This window comes from Macaca nemestrina, chromosome 14, assembly GCF_043159975.1.
Source record: "Macaca nemestrina isolate mMacNem1 chromosome 14, mMacNem.hap1, whole genome shotgun sequence".
Taxonomy (NCBI): domain Eukaryota; kingdom Metazoa; phylum Chordata; class Mammalia; order Primates; family Cercopithecidae; genus Macaca; species Macaca nemestrina.
The window spans coordinates 81,301,319-81,315,113 of record NC_092138.1 but is presented as its reverse complement, the minus strand read 5'-3'; the positions used below and the strand labels follow the sequence as shown (position 1 = coordinate 81,315,113).

Genomic DNA, 13,795 nt, shown 5'->3' with positions numbered 1-13,795 from the left:
ACAACTACATTTATGTCCTTAGGAATTTTATGCTACAGATACAGAGGGGGTCTTGGCAAGAAAGACTACTGAGAAATGGATACATTTTATTTCTTGCAGGACATGTGCCATAACCAATTTGTTGTTTTGACAAAGGAAAGCATAAAATAAGGACTTCTTTTCCTTCTAATTCAATGAGAGGGAGAGGAGTGGGGGCTTTGATGTTGTTGGTAGTAAGAGGTATTTGCAAAGCCTTCATGATCTGTTGGTTTTTTATTTATTTTTATTATTTTTTTATTTTTTTATTTTTTTGAGATGGAGTCTGGCTGTGTCACCCAGGCTGGAGTGCAGTGGCAAAATCTCAGTCCACTGCAAGCTCCGCCTCCTGGGTTCACGCCATTCTCCTGCCTCAGCTTCCTGAGTAGCTGGGACAGGAGGCACCCACCACCCATGCCCGGCTAATTTGTTGGTTTGTTTTTTATTTTTTTTGTATTTTTAGTTGAGACGGGGTTTCACCCTGTTAGTCAGGATGATCTCGATCTCCTGACCTCGTGATCTGCCCACCTCGGCCTCCCAAAGTGCTGGCATTCCTGTTGGTTTTTAATCTAAGCATTCACTGCCATTTAGAGTTGCTGTGGCCCTGTGTTATACAAAAATACAAGGAAGACTTTAAAATATAGGAAAATAACAATTTTATTACTTTGCCTGCTATCTATAGCATACAACTCTCCTAGTAAAGTGTAAATACCTACATTTAGATACAGTACTGGCCAGATTCCTCAATTGTGAGTTGTATTGTCATACAGTTGCTGGGGAAAACTTAGCTTAGCACTTGATATTCCTATGACAGTCAAATAAAGTGGTATCTGTGCCTTCCATGGGTTCCCTGAACAAGATCTATATGGTACACCTGAGGCACAGATAATGTCTTAGGTAAAGACCTTTGGTTAAAGCAAAAAACTCCTATCTTCTCAGTGACATGACATGATGTCTTGGTCATCTGTTAGGTGAGGGGTGAGGAATTCCCTTTTGGGAAATTGAATATAAAGTCAACTAGGAATGACTAGAGTATTGATGCATAGCCATGGATCCCCACTGTAAGGGAACATGATTCAGGGTGGAGTCATAAGTACTGACCAATAAGAACTGGTCACCTTAAAGCAGAGTGCTGGAAGTATCCTGCTGTGCCAGCATTGAGACTTCAGCTGATGGACCATAAGGAATTTAGGGGACGGAGCTCTTCAGGGGAGGCTTAAGAGAGCTGGAGTAGTGATAGGGGTTGGGGGATCTTGGGAGCTTTACAAAACAGGTCTTCCCAAGAAGTATGGAAGCATTCCAAAATTTTAGCAATTGGAATGGCCACACTGGTGTATATCCACATGAATGGATGAGATCTCCAAAAGGAGAGGTTGGAAAAAACAAGACAAGAAAAGGGGATTTAGTATAGAACCCAAATAAAGAATATTTGGGCCAGAGAGAATATGTAAAACATTCAAAAGAAAGGTAGTGTCACAAAGTAAGGAAATACTTGAATGTGTTTCATCTTCAGAATCAAGTCTTCATTATTTAGCAAATGAGAGCATTCCAACTTCCTTATTCTATTTCTTACTGCTCCGCATACTGAAGGGAAGCCTGCGTATAGGCAGATCCCCACCTACTTACGCACAGTAAGTACCAAATCAGTATTCCATGAAGTCCTGCTATTCCCACCAGCTTTTTAACCTAATTAACTGAAGACTCCATGTATATTTATGACCAAAAAATAAAAGATCAATTGAGAAAAATTGTAAACATAAAAGGATGGAATCAAAACAAAATCAATGTTTTTTTCTGAAGGAAATAAAATGCAGGGAAAGAAAGAAAATGTCTTTTTAAAAGATGTACTAGTGATATCTTTAGAAGCTTAAATGAATGTTGTATCATACAAGTGAGTTTGTTATAAAAACAGAGCCATCAAGGAAATTCTTAGAAATTAAAAATATAGTTTTTAAGACCAAAACACTCAGAATGACAAAACAGTCATACCAGAGACCACATTCATAATATGAAGGAAAAGTAAAAGGAATCTTCAAGAGAATAGAATATCAAGACATGCAGAAAATATGAGGCAAAAAATTTGAAGTCATAGAGAAAGAAAAATGAAAAAAAATAGAGAAAATGTACCTGATTTTCAAAAAAGCTTTGGTCTTTAGATCAAAAAGGCCCACCTAGGCTGGGTGCAGTGGCTCACTCCTATAATCTCAATACTTTGGGAGGCCAAGGTGGGAGGATCATTTGAGCACAGGAGTTCAAGACCAGCCTGTGCAACATAGTGAGAACTTATCTCTACCAAAAAAAGTAAATAAGTAAATAAATAAAATTAGCCTGGCATGGTGGCTCATGCCTGTAGTCCTAGCTACTTGGGAGGCTAAAGCAGGAGGATTGCTTTAGCCCGAGCAGTCAAGGCTGCAGTGAGCCATGATCATATCACTGCACTACAGCCTGAGTTACAGAGTGAGATCTTGTCTCGAAAGAAAACAAAACAAAATAAAAACTAAACAAACAAAGAAAGAAAAAACAAGTCTCACCCAGAACTGTGTAGGAATAATTCTTAAAAATATACCTGGCATATTCTTGTGAATTTGTGAAATTTATAAACTCTAGAAATAAGAAGAAAAATCCTAAACTTTTTAAGAGAGACATCAGATTTATTTGTAAAGAAATAAGAAAAAGACTTCTCATTTGCAACAGAGAATTACCTACTAAAGCTAAAGAAAGAGGCTTTTAAAACTCTGATTCTGCACACGGCAAAATTATTATCCAACAATGCAAGCAAAATGAAGACTTCCAAACATGCAAAAATTCAGGAAATATTTTACATCTTCACTCTCTGAAAAAAGTACCTAATGATTTCCTCCAGCAAAATAACAAACGATAAGAAATAAACGATGAAAGACAAAAACACAAAAACTAAAAATAAATGTCCCAAGTAGATCTAAATTCCTCTAATTTGTGTGGTGCCAGTATGTATGGTTGTAAGAGTGTCAGAGAAGAGAAGATGAAGGTTACATCATTGTAAGATTGACAGTTTGCAAGTAGCAGATGTTTACAGGACAGGAGGCCATGAGATTTAAAGATGCTGGTAAGGCAGTGTTTGATGATTCACCACCAGGTAGAAGAAAGAACGAAGTATGGAAGGAAATAAAAGCCCCATTGGGGAGTCAATGGAAAGGAGAACAGAGAGGAATCAAGGTAAGAGAACTTGATGATGTTGGTGATGCTGATATTGTATAGCAAGAGTAGGAGAATGAGAGAGATTGAGACACTGTTGTTAGCTGAGAAGGAGACAATGGAAGTTTGTGCCCACAAACCTACTTGAAGGCAAGTCATGAGTATGGGAAACTGCTTTGTTCATCTGGCAAGGCTGGACCAAAAAATGTCCATGATCAGAGAGTGATGTACTGGAGCTGAAGATTTCAAATGCAGACTACTTCCAGAGGGTGACAAGGCCAAGAGTGAATTATCGATTGGGTAGGCTGATAAAGAGTTCACACAAACAGGCTCATGACTGTAATCCCAGCACTTTGGGAAACCAAGGTGGGCAGATTACTCGAGGTCAGGAGCTCGAGACTGGCCTGACCAACTTGGCGAAACTCTGACTCTACCAAAAATACAAAAACTAGCTGGGTCTGGTGGCACATGCCTGTAATCCCAGCTACTTGGGAGGCTGGGGCAGGAGAATTGCTTGAACTTAGGAGGCAGAGGTTGCAGTAAGCCATGATCACATCACTGTACTCCAGCCTGAGTGAGACTCCATCTCAAAAAATATATACATTTATATATTATATATATATTTATATATAATATGTATTAAATATATATTTAAATATATATATATAACAAAAAAAACCAGTTAACACAAACAACCTAAGTACCCATTAATGATAGACTGGATAAAGAAAATGTGGTACATATACACCGTGGAATACTATGCAGCCATAAAATGGAATGAGATCATGTCCTTTGCAAGGACATGGAAGGAATTGGAAGCCGTAATCCTCAGTAAACTAATGCAGGAACAGAAAATCAAACACTGCATGTTCTCACTTATAAGTGGGAGCTCACGATGGGAACACATGAACACATGGGGGGAAACAGCACACGCTGGGGCCCGTCGGGGGTATTGGTGTGGGGAGGGAGAGCATCATGAAGAATAGAATGGATGCTAGGCTTAAAACCTAGTTGATGGGATGATCTGTGCAATATACCACCATGGCACATGTTTGCCTATGTAAAACACCTGCACATTCTGCAGATGTACCCCTGAACTCAAAATGAAAGTTAAAAAAGTAAAACCACTATTCCTCATAAACTACTACATATATGTGTGTACATATGGATTAAAAGTATGGGCCTTAAAATTGAAAAAAAAAAACGACAAACATCACTGGATTTGTGGAGGTCAAGGAATTGTGAGAATTAAGTGGTTAGTCGTTCTATCTCATGGCTGTTAAAATTTCTTAGGGTGATTACAGGAGTAGAGATAGATAGAAAGATAGTAAGCCTGGAATCAAATTTTGTAATAAATATGGGGAAGTGCCTAGATTATTAGATGACATGATGAATACAGTTAGAGAAAAGATAGGTCAGAATGGCATAAGCACTCATCAGAGGAAAGATTTTGTATAGGAATACAAAATAGAATGGTTTAAAAGCAACATTGAGGGGCTGAGAGATTACCTTGTAGACATGAAGTGGGGAAAATAGAACCGCTTCCATTGAAGCAGAAAATCACTCTGAAGAACATCAACTTTGAAATAAGGAAAAAGGGTAGAAGTGTCTGCAAAGAGGTTAGAAATAAAAAGGTATAACTTATGCCTGATGTAAATGACGAGTTGATGGGTGCTGACAAGTTGATGGGTGCAGCACACCAACATGGCACAAGTATGCATATGTAATAAACCTGCACGTTGTGCACATGTACCCTAGAACTTAAAGTATAATAATAAAGAAAAAAAACAAAAAGAAATAAAAAGGTGTTTGGTTGTGTTTCACAGATGTGGGGTAAGGGATTTAGAGGAAGGTTTCCTGGTGGAAGAATTCAGGGTGGAAGTCAGGAGATGTGTGAAGTTAAGAAAATGGGAGAGGACAGAGAATTGAGAGGCTTGCCTTAGGGTAGTGGTTGATGGCAGGTATAAGAGGTGTGGAATTAACTGGCCTCAGGGTTGTGCTTGAACTTCAACTTGTCTCACTGCTGAATCACCAGGCCTGAGAAAATCTCTATTTACTGACTGTTTTAAAGTGTACCAAGTCAGGGTGGGCGCAGTGGCTCAAGCCTGTAATCCTAGCACTTTGGGAGGCCAAGGTAGGCGGATCACCTGAGGTCAGGAGTTCCAGAGCAGCCTGTCCAACATAGTAAAACCCTGTATCTTCTAAAAATAGAAAAATTACCCAGGTGTGGTGGCATGCACCTGTAGTGCCAGCTACTCAGGGGCCTGAGGCAGGAGAATCACTTGAACCCAGGAGGTCGAGGTTGCAGTAAACCGAGATCACGCCACTGCACTCCAGCCTGGGCAACAGTGAGACTCTGTCTCAAAAAATATATATAAAAAAAATAAATAACTAAGTGTACCAAGTCAACTTTCAAATCAATAGACGAATCTCTTTCCCACTCACTCATCTTCACTTGCAGGGCTCCACAACTCTCCACAGCTCCTCCCACACCATTGTTGGCCGTGCAGCAGTAAATGCCATCATCACTGTCTTCCACACTCAGGATGGTGAGGAGCTGACCATTCTCCCGGATGCTGTACCGGGTGTCAAAGAGCCTGCGGGTCACAGAGAAAAATGACAGATTAGTGCTTCATCTGTGATTTTTTTGCTATGATTAACTTATCAAACTGATGAATTGTTAATGAGGAAGTAGAATAAAGGTGAGAGGAAACTTGAGTGAGTTCTGAATAATAGAATAACCTTACTTGGTAATATAAAGCTACAATTATATTCTCATCTTTCTTAGGCTCCAATAGTCAAAGTACCATAGTCCTTCAAAAACACTTTCAAAGGGTGATGCCTACTGATAAGACAAAATGTAAAGTTTACTTTATTCAGGAAAGCATATAAAACCAAGATACAGGGGTCTTCTCCCAATAATTTCTGGGAAGTAGCAGCTATTAATAGATAATGAACATGCATACGTATAAATACAATGAACAGAAAGAGTTAATTATTTGTAGAAGTAACTAATGATTAGTTGAATATTCATTCTTTCATTAAACAATTGCTTATTACTTACTGAATGCTAACAAGTGCCAGGCACACTTCTAGTTACTTGGGATATATAAGGAAGGAAAACAATTTCAAACAACAAAAATATATGCTTTACATATATTATCTATTTAATTATATGCACACCATTTGTTGAGAAGGGAATTGGGGCGATAGAAAGAAATAGGAAGAGAAGCAGCAATATAAAAGAGAGTTTCTTTTAACCAAATAAGATTTTTTTAATGCCAAATGCATGTGGTAAGCAGAGTAACACTCCCACAAAGGTTCTTGTTTTAATCATCAAAATCTGTCAATATGTTACCTTATTTTGCAGATGTTAAGAATCCTAAAATGGAGTATTCTGGACTATTCAAGTGGGCCCTGTGTGATAATAAGTATCCTTCAAAGATGGAAGAAGGAGGCAGATTGATAAAGGGAGGTACGACAATGGAGGCAGAGGTCAGAGTACTGCCATTGCTAGCATTATAAGTGGAGTACGGGGCCAAGGAATGCAGGTGGCCTCTAGAAGCTAGGAAAGGCAAGAAATCAGATTCTTCCCTAGAGCCGCCAGAAGGAACTCAGCCATACCAACACTGACTTTAGCCCAGAGAGATGTATTTCATACTTGTGACCTCCAGAACGATAACATAGTATGTTTATGTTGTTTTAAGCCACTAAGTTTGTGGTAATTTGTTACAGCAAGAATAAGAAATAAATACAGGTTTTGGTACCGGAAGTGTGGTGCTGCTGCAATAAATACCTAAACATGTGGATATGGCTTTGAAATTGAGGAATAGTTAGAACTGAGAAAAATTTGAAAAGCGTGCTAGAAAAAGCCTGCATTTCCTCAAAGAGACTGTTAATAGAAATATGTGTGTTAATGATTCTGCTCCTGAGGAATTGGAAGGAAGAGAGTTGAATGGTAGAGAAAATCTAAATCATCTTAAAGAATACCTAAATTATCATGAACAGACTGTTGGTAGAAATATGTATGTTCAAAGCACTACTGGTGAGGACTTGGGTGGAAATGAGGAGCATGTTACTAGGAAAGGAAGAAAAGGGGATCCTTGTTATGCAGGACAGAGAACTTAGCTGAATAGTGTCCTGCAGTTATGTGGAAAACAAAACTTGTGAATGATGAACTCAGATATTTAGCTGAGGAAATTTCTAAGCAATGTGTCGAAGCTGTGGCCTCATTTCTTTTTGCTGGTTATAGTAAAATTCAAGAGGAAAAGATAAGTGGGAAAAACTGCTAAGCAAAAAAGGAACCAGGACTCGATGATTTGGGATTATTAGCCTATCCAGATTGCACAAAATACTAGAAAACCAAATTCAACAATACATTAGAAAGATCATCTGTCATGACCAACTGGAGTTTATCCCTGGGATACAAGGATAGTTCAACATATGCAAATCAATCAATGTGATACATCATATTAACAGATAAAGGGTAAGAAACATATGGTCATTTCAATATATGCTGAAAAAGCATTTGATAAAAATTCAGCATCCCTTCGTGATAAAAACCCTCAAAAATTACATGGAAAATGCCTCAGAATAATAAAAGCCATATACGACAGACCCACAGCCAGTATCATACTGAATGGGGAAAAACTGAAAGCCTTTCCTCTAATCTGGAATGCAACAAGGATGCCTGCTGTCACCACTGTTACTCAAAACAGTCCTGGAAGTCCTACCTAGAGCAATCAGACAAGAGAAAGATATTAAGGGCCATCCAAATTGGATGGGAAGAAATATCTTTTTTACAGATGATATGCTCTTATATTTGGAAAAGCTTAGACTCCACAGAAAACTATTAGAACTGATAAATTCAGCGAAGTTGCAGGATACAAAAATCAACATACAAAAATCAGTAACATTTGTATATGCCAACAATGAACAATATGAAAAATAAATTTTAAAATAATCCTATTTACAATAGCCACACATAAAATTAAATAGGAATTAATCAAAGAAGTAAAAGATCTCTATAATGAAAACTGTAAGACACCAATGAAAGAAATTCATGAGGACACCAAAAAATGGAAATATATTCCATATTAATAGATTGGAATAATCAATACTATTAAAATGTCTATACTACTGAAAGCAATCTATAGATTCCATGTAATTCCTATCAAAATACCAATGGTATTCTTCACAGAAATAGAAAAAAAATCCTAAAATTTATGTGGAACCACGAAAGGCCCAGAATAGCCAAAAAAAAATGAAAAAAAACTGGAGGAATCACATTGCCTTACTTCAAATCATACTACAGAGCTAGAGTAACCAAAACAGCATGGTACTTGCATCAAAAGAGACACATAGACCAATGGGACAAAAATGGAGAACCCAGAAATAAATTCATGCACCTACAGTGAACTCATTTTCAACAAAGGTACCAAGAACATACACTAAGAAAAAGTCTCTTCAGTAAATGATGTGTGGAAAAGTGGATTTCCATGTATGGAAGAATGAAACTAGACCCCTATCTCTCTCCATATACAAAAATCAAATCAAAATGGATTAAAGACTTAAATCTAAGACTTCAAACTATGAAACTACTACAAGAAAACATTGGGGAAACTCTCCAGGACATTGGTCTGGGCAAAAATTTCTTGAGCAATATCCACAAGCACAGGCAACCAAAACAAAAATGGACAAATGGGATCACATCAAGTTAAAAGGCCTTCTGCACAGCAAAGGATACAATAAACGAAGTGAAGAGACAACAAATAGAATGGGAGAAAATATTTGCAAACTACCCATCTGACAAAGGATTAGTATCCAGAATACATATGGAGCTCAAACAACTTTACAGTAAAAAATAAATTAATCCAATCAAACATAGGCAACAGATTTGAACAATTTCTCAAAAGAAGACATGCAAATGGCAAACAGGCATATGAAAAAGTGCTCAACATCATTGATCATCAGAGAAATGCAAATAAAAACTACAATGAGATATCATCTCACCTCAGAATATGGCTTATATCCAAAAGACAGGCAATAACAAATGCTGGCAAGGATGTATAGATAAGGGAACCCTTGTATACTGTTGATGTGGGAATGTAAATTAGTACAGTCACTAAGGAGAATAGTTTGAAGTTTCCTCAAAAAACTAAAAATTGAGCTACCATATGATCCGGCAATCCCACTGCTGGATGCATAAGCAAAAGAAAGGAAATCAGTATATCAACGAGATATCTGCACTTCTATGTTTGTTGCAGCACTGTTTATAGTAACTAAGATTTGGAAGCAACTTATGTGTTCATTAACAAATGAAAGGATAAAGAAAATGTGGTACATAGACACAATGGAGTACTATTCAGCCATAAAAAGAATGAGATCCAGTCATTTGCAAAGACATGGATGGAACTGGAGATCATTATGTTAACTGAAATTAGCCAGGCACAAGAGATAAACATTGCATGTTCTCACTTATTTGTGGGATCTAAACATCAAAACAATTGAACTCATGGACATGGAGAGCAAAAGGATGGTTACCAGAGGCTGGAAAGGGTAGTACAGGGATCGGGGGGACTAGGGGATGTTTAGTGGGTACAAAAAAGTAGAAAGAATGAAAAAGTCCTACTATTTGATAAGACAACAGAGTGGCTATAGTCAATAATAACTTAGTTATACATTTTAAAATAACTTAAAGTGTGTAATTGGATTGTTTGTAACTCAAATGATAAATGCTTGAGGGGATGGATACCCCATTCTCCATGGGCTACTTATTTTACATTGCATGCCTGTATCAAAATGTCTCATCTACTTCATAAATATGTATATACCTACTATATACCCACAACAATTTTAAAAAATTAAAATGTGGAATACTTACTTAATGAGAATTTTATTTCTGGTCCAGGAAATCTCAGGCTGGGGGTAGGATTCCACTGCACACATGAAAGTAGCCACTTCTTCAACTAAGGCATCCACAGTTTCAAGAGGAGTGGTGATGACAGGAGCTGAAAGGAAAGGAGAAATCAAAAGAGAACATTCCAGAATTTTGTTTATTAACCCTTCCTTAAGCAGTCAGAAGCCATTACATACCTGAATGAGAACTCTGTTTCCCCAGAGTAGAAATTTGCCAAAAGAAAGGAAGAGCTTATGTAAAGAATGTTATTTCTACTTCCAAACTAGGCATTTGAAAATCAAAAGAGAAGACTCTCAGGAGAGCAGGGCTTAGACTCTATGATATATGAGGAGAGGCAGATCCAAGTTTTATGGGGCCCAAGTGTATGCAACTTGAGTGTACTTTTTAAAGAAAAAATATAAAATTATGAATACAAAATTTCTGTGGCCACCCCAGTATTATCAGCATAAAGGAAACTGACTCTGAAGGGAAGTCAAGGTGGAAAAGGATAATAATTTTAAAAATTGTTGTTTAAGAACAATTTTCCCCTGATTTTATAAAAATAGACACTCATATAAGCACATTACTAAAGCCCAGCGAAGGTCTTAGAAAGGGCTCCTGCAAATGAGAGAATCTGAAGCTTAAACTTCATCAGATTTGTAGAGAATTCACTATGGCATACAACTAGAAAATGAAGAGGCACCACTTTGTGAATTGTACATTTTAAAGGGTAAAGCTCAAGGTATGTGAATGATATCTCAATAAAGCTGTTGTGTTCTATTTTATTTTTGTAAGACAATGGGAGGAAAGGCTATAGACATGGTCCCTTCTTTTTTCTCACTCCTCTGTGAAATGAGAGCTACCTGCATTTATACAGTAAATCATATGGTTGCTTCAGTTAAAGGGCAAGGTATATATCAAAGTCAAATAAGTAGTGTGATTGACGTTTAGAGGTGAAATAGTCAGTGACAGACTTATAAAGCATCTAGAACAGACTGGCACATTGTTTGGCCATAAAAGATACATCTACTTTCTGAATAAATCTTCTTCTTCTTATTATTATTTTTAAATTGTTTTTTTTTTGTAAAGTCAAAGGCAAGCTCATCTGCTGAAAGTGAGAAAAAATGGTGAGTGGGAGTGTTTTACTTGCCCCATATCTCCCTTGCTAATGTTATTTTGTCTTTTAGGATTCGGTTTAAACATCCATCTCCTTCCACTTTCCCTGACATGCTAGGCAGACCCAAATGCCCTTTTCCTTAACCTTATGTTATCCTGTAAATGTCAGTCTTATAATGTCACTTGTCACACAGATACTATTTAAATGATCTGTTTACGTCTTTGTCCCACACTCAATTATTAAAACCTTGAGTGTTAGTTCAGGGATCATGTTTTAGGCATCTTTTAATTCCCAGGGTGAGCACCGTGACTGATATACTGTTTAAATGAACAAAACTGTATTTATAAGGGCTCCACAAAAGGAGTAAATACAAAAGTTGAAAGATAGTAGTTGAAATAAGAAAGCAGAATTTTTATGTAAAATGCTTCTTAAACACAGTCATCAGGGCCACCTTCTTCCCAGCTTTTCAACAGAATAATCATTATACATTATAATAATCATAATATATATTAATATAATCATAATATAATCATTATAATATATTATAATCATTATAATATACAGAACATAGTACAAAGAAATACAGACATGGACACTATTAAAGAATAGTTAGGAGATATAAAGTATAGAATGACAGGCACTAATACACCTCTGATAGAAGTTTGAGAAAAATAAAAGAGGGGAGCAGCCTAGAAGCAATATATAAAGAGGTAAATAGCTGATAATTTTTCAAAACTGAAAAAGAAACCCAGGAATATTAAGATTGAAAGTACCCACCAAGTGACAAGACAGATTTTAAAGAAAGAAATTCAGCTGGGCATGGTGGCTCACACCTGTCATCCCAGTAATTTGGGAGGCTGAAGAGGGCAGATCACTTGAGCTCAGGAGTTCAAGACCAGTCTGGCCAACATGGTGAAACTCTGTCTCTACTAAAAATACAAAAACTTTAGCTGGACATGGTGGTGCACACCTGTAGTCCCAGCTATATGGGAGGCTGAGGCACGAGAATCACTTGAACCCAGGAGGTGGAGGCTGCAGTGAGCTGAGATCACGCCACTGCACCCCCAGCCTGAATAATAGAAAGAGACTGTTTCAGAAAAAAAAAAAAAAAAGGAAAGAAAGAAATTCATACTTGGATACATTGAATTAAAACTATAAAAATTAAAGATAAAGAAAATCTTAAACTCTACTAGAAAGAAAAAGATTAATTCCTTAAGAATGCCAATTCAGGGTAACCTGAGATTATTCAGCAACAACAATTGATACCAAAAGGCAATAGGCTAATTGTCTTTACATGACTAAGTCAAAATAACTGTTAGCTTAGAATCATACAGCTAGCTTAGGTAATAATTTTAAAGTCAGAACACTTACAAACAAATATTGAAAGTGTTTACCACTCACAGACTTTCTCAGAAATAGTTACTAGAGTAAATAAACTCAGAAAGGAATAATTTATACCAGAAAGAAAGGGGTGAGTTATAAAAAACAATAGCATAAATGGTGGTGAAATATCATTGCAATTTTAACACACTATGGAATATTTTTAAAGACTCACAAATTTTTGTGTTTAAAAAAGAATGGAATTAAATTCTAGACAAACAATTATAAGATCAAAGTTCATGGAAGAAGTTTAAAATGCTAAATAGTTACAAAATGTTAAGCTCTTTGCCATAAAATGCAAGAGGATAGAAATGTTGACTAACTTCAAACAGAAAGAAAAATCTATGGTTAAATGCTTATGTTAAAACTTCATTAGTGGTTACCACTGAAAAACAGATAAAATGCAAAACTCCCAAAACAACAGGAGAAAAAAAGAGGTACTAGAAAGGCTTTATCAGTCAAAAACAAAAGCAAAAACAAACAGGAAGAAGAGGAGGAATAAATAAGCCTAGAAAAAGCATGGTTAACAGAAGACATAAAATAATATGGAAGAAACAAATCCAAATATACCATAAATCACAGTAAGTGCCAATGGTATAAGCTGACCTATGAAACAACAGATGCTATCAAACACAAAAGACACACCTAAATAAAATAAAACAGGAATGTTAAAAATAAAGGGGAGGGAAAATATGTATAAAGCAAACAATATCCCAAAGAAAGTGACATAGCAATATTAATATAAGAAAAATGAATATAAGGGCATATGCACTTATAAGGAAAAAAGAAACATTATTTAATGATAAAAGGAACAAACCATAAAAAGGTATGACAGTAGTGAAACTTAATTATATAAAAATATGGACTCAAATAAACCCAAAAGTAAAATTATCACAAGAGTACATGGAGAAATATTTTAGCATGGTGTAAGCCTTTAAAAGATGTCTTCAGACACTAATAAATCAAACAGAAATACAGTAAAGATATAGAAGATATAAACATCAAAATTGACACTAGATATAATGTACATTTTTAAAATACTTAATGAAACAATTAGAGAATACTTTTTTTTTAAATGACACATAGATAAAACATTCAAACGTACAGAAAATATACCAAGCTACATAGGAGATTTTAACCCAGCGCGAAGAATTGATTTTATATAGACTATATTTTCTAACTATAATAAAATCTGTAAGAAATAGACAATA

The 13,795-nt window shown here is 36.2% G+C and overlaps 1 protein-coding gene across 3 annotated transcripts in view; it reads right to left on the bottom strand.

Moving 5' to 3' along the window:
• The window catches only part of LOC105481110 (muscle associated receptor tyrosine kinase), a 135,809-nt gene that overhangs the window by 111,900 nt on the left and 10,114 nt on the right, over positions 1 to 13,795 (bottom strand). For all 3 annotated transcript variants that reach the window (XM_071078143.1, XM_071078145.1, XM_071078144.1), the window contains exons 2-3: positions 10,073 to 10,199; positions 5,635 to 5,786 (exon numbers count right to left, since the gene is read on the bottom strand). In XM_071078143.1, the coding sequence (XP_070934244.1) occupies positions 5,635 to 5,786; positions 10,073 to 10,199 (279 nt within the window). The remainder of the gene's footprint in view (positions 1 to 5,634; positions 5,787 to 10,072; positions 10,200 to 13,795) is intronic.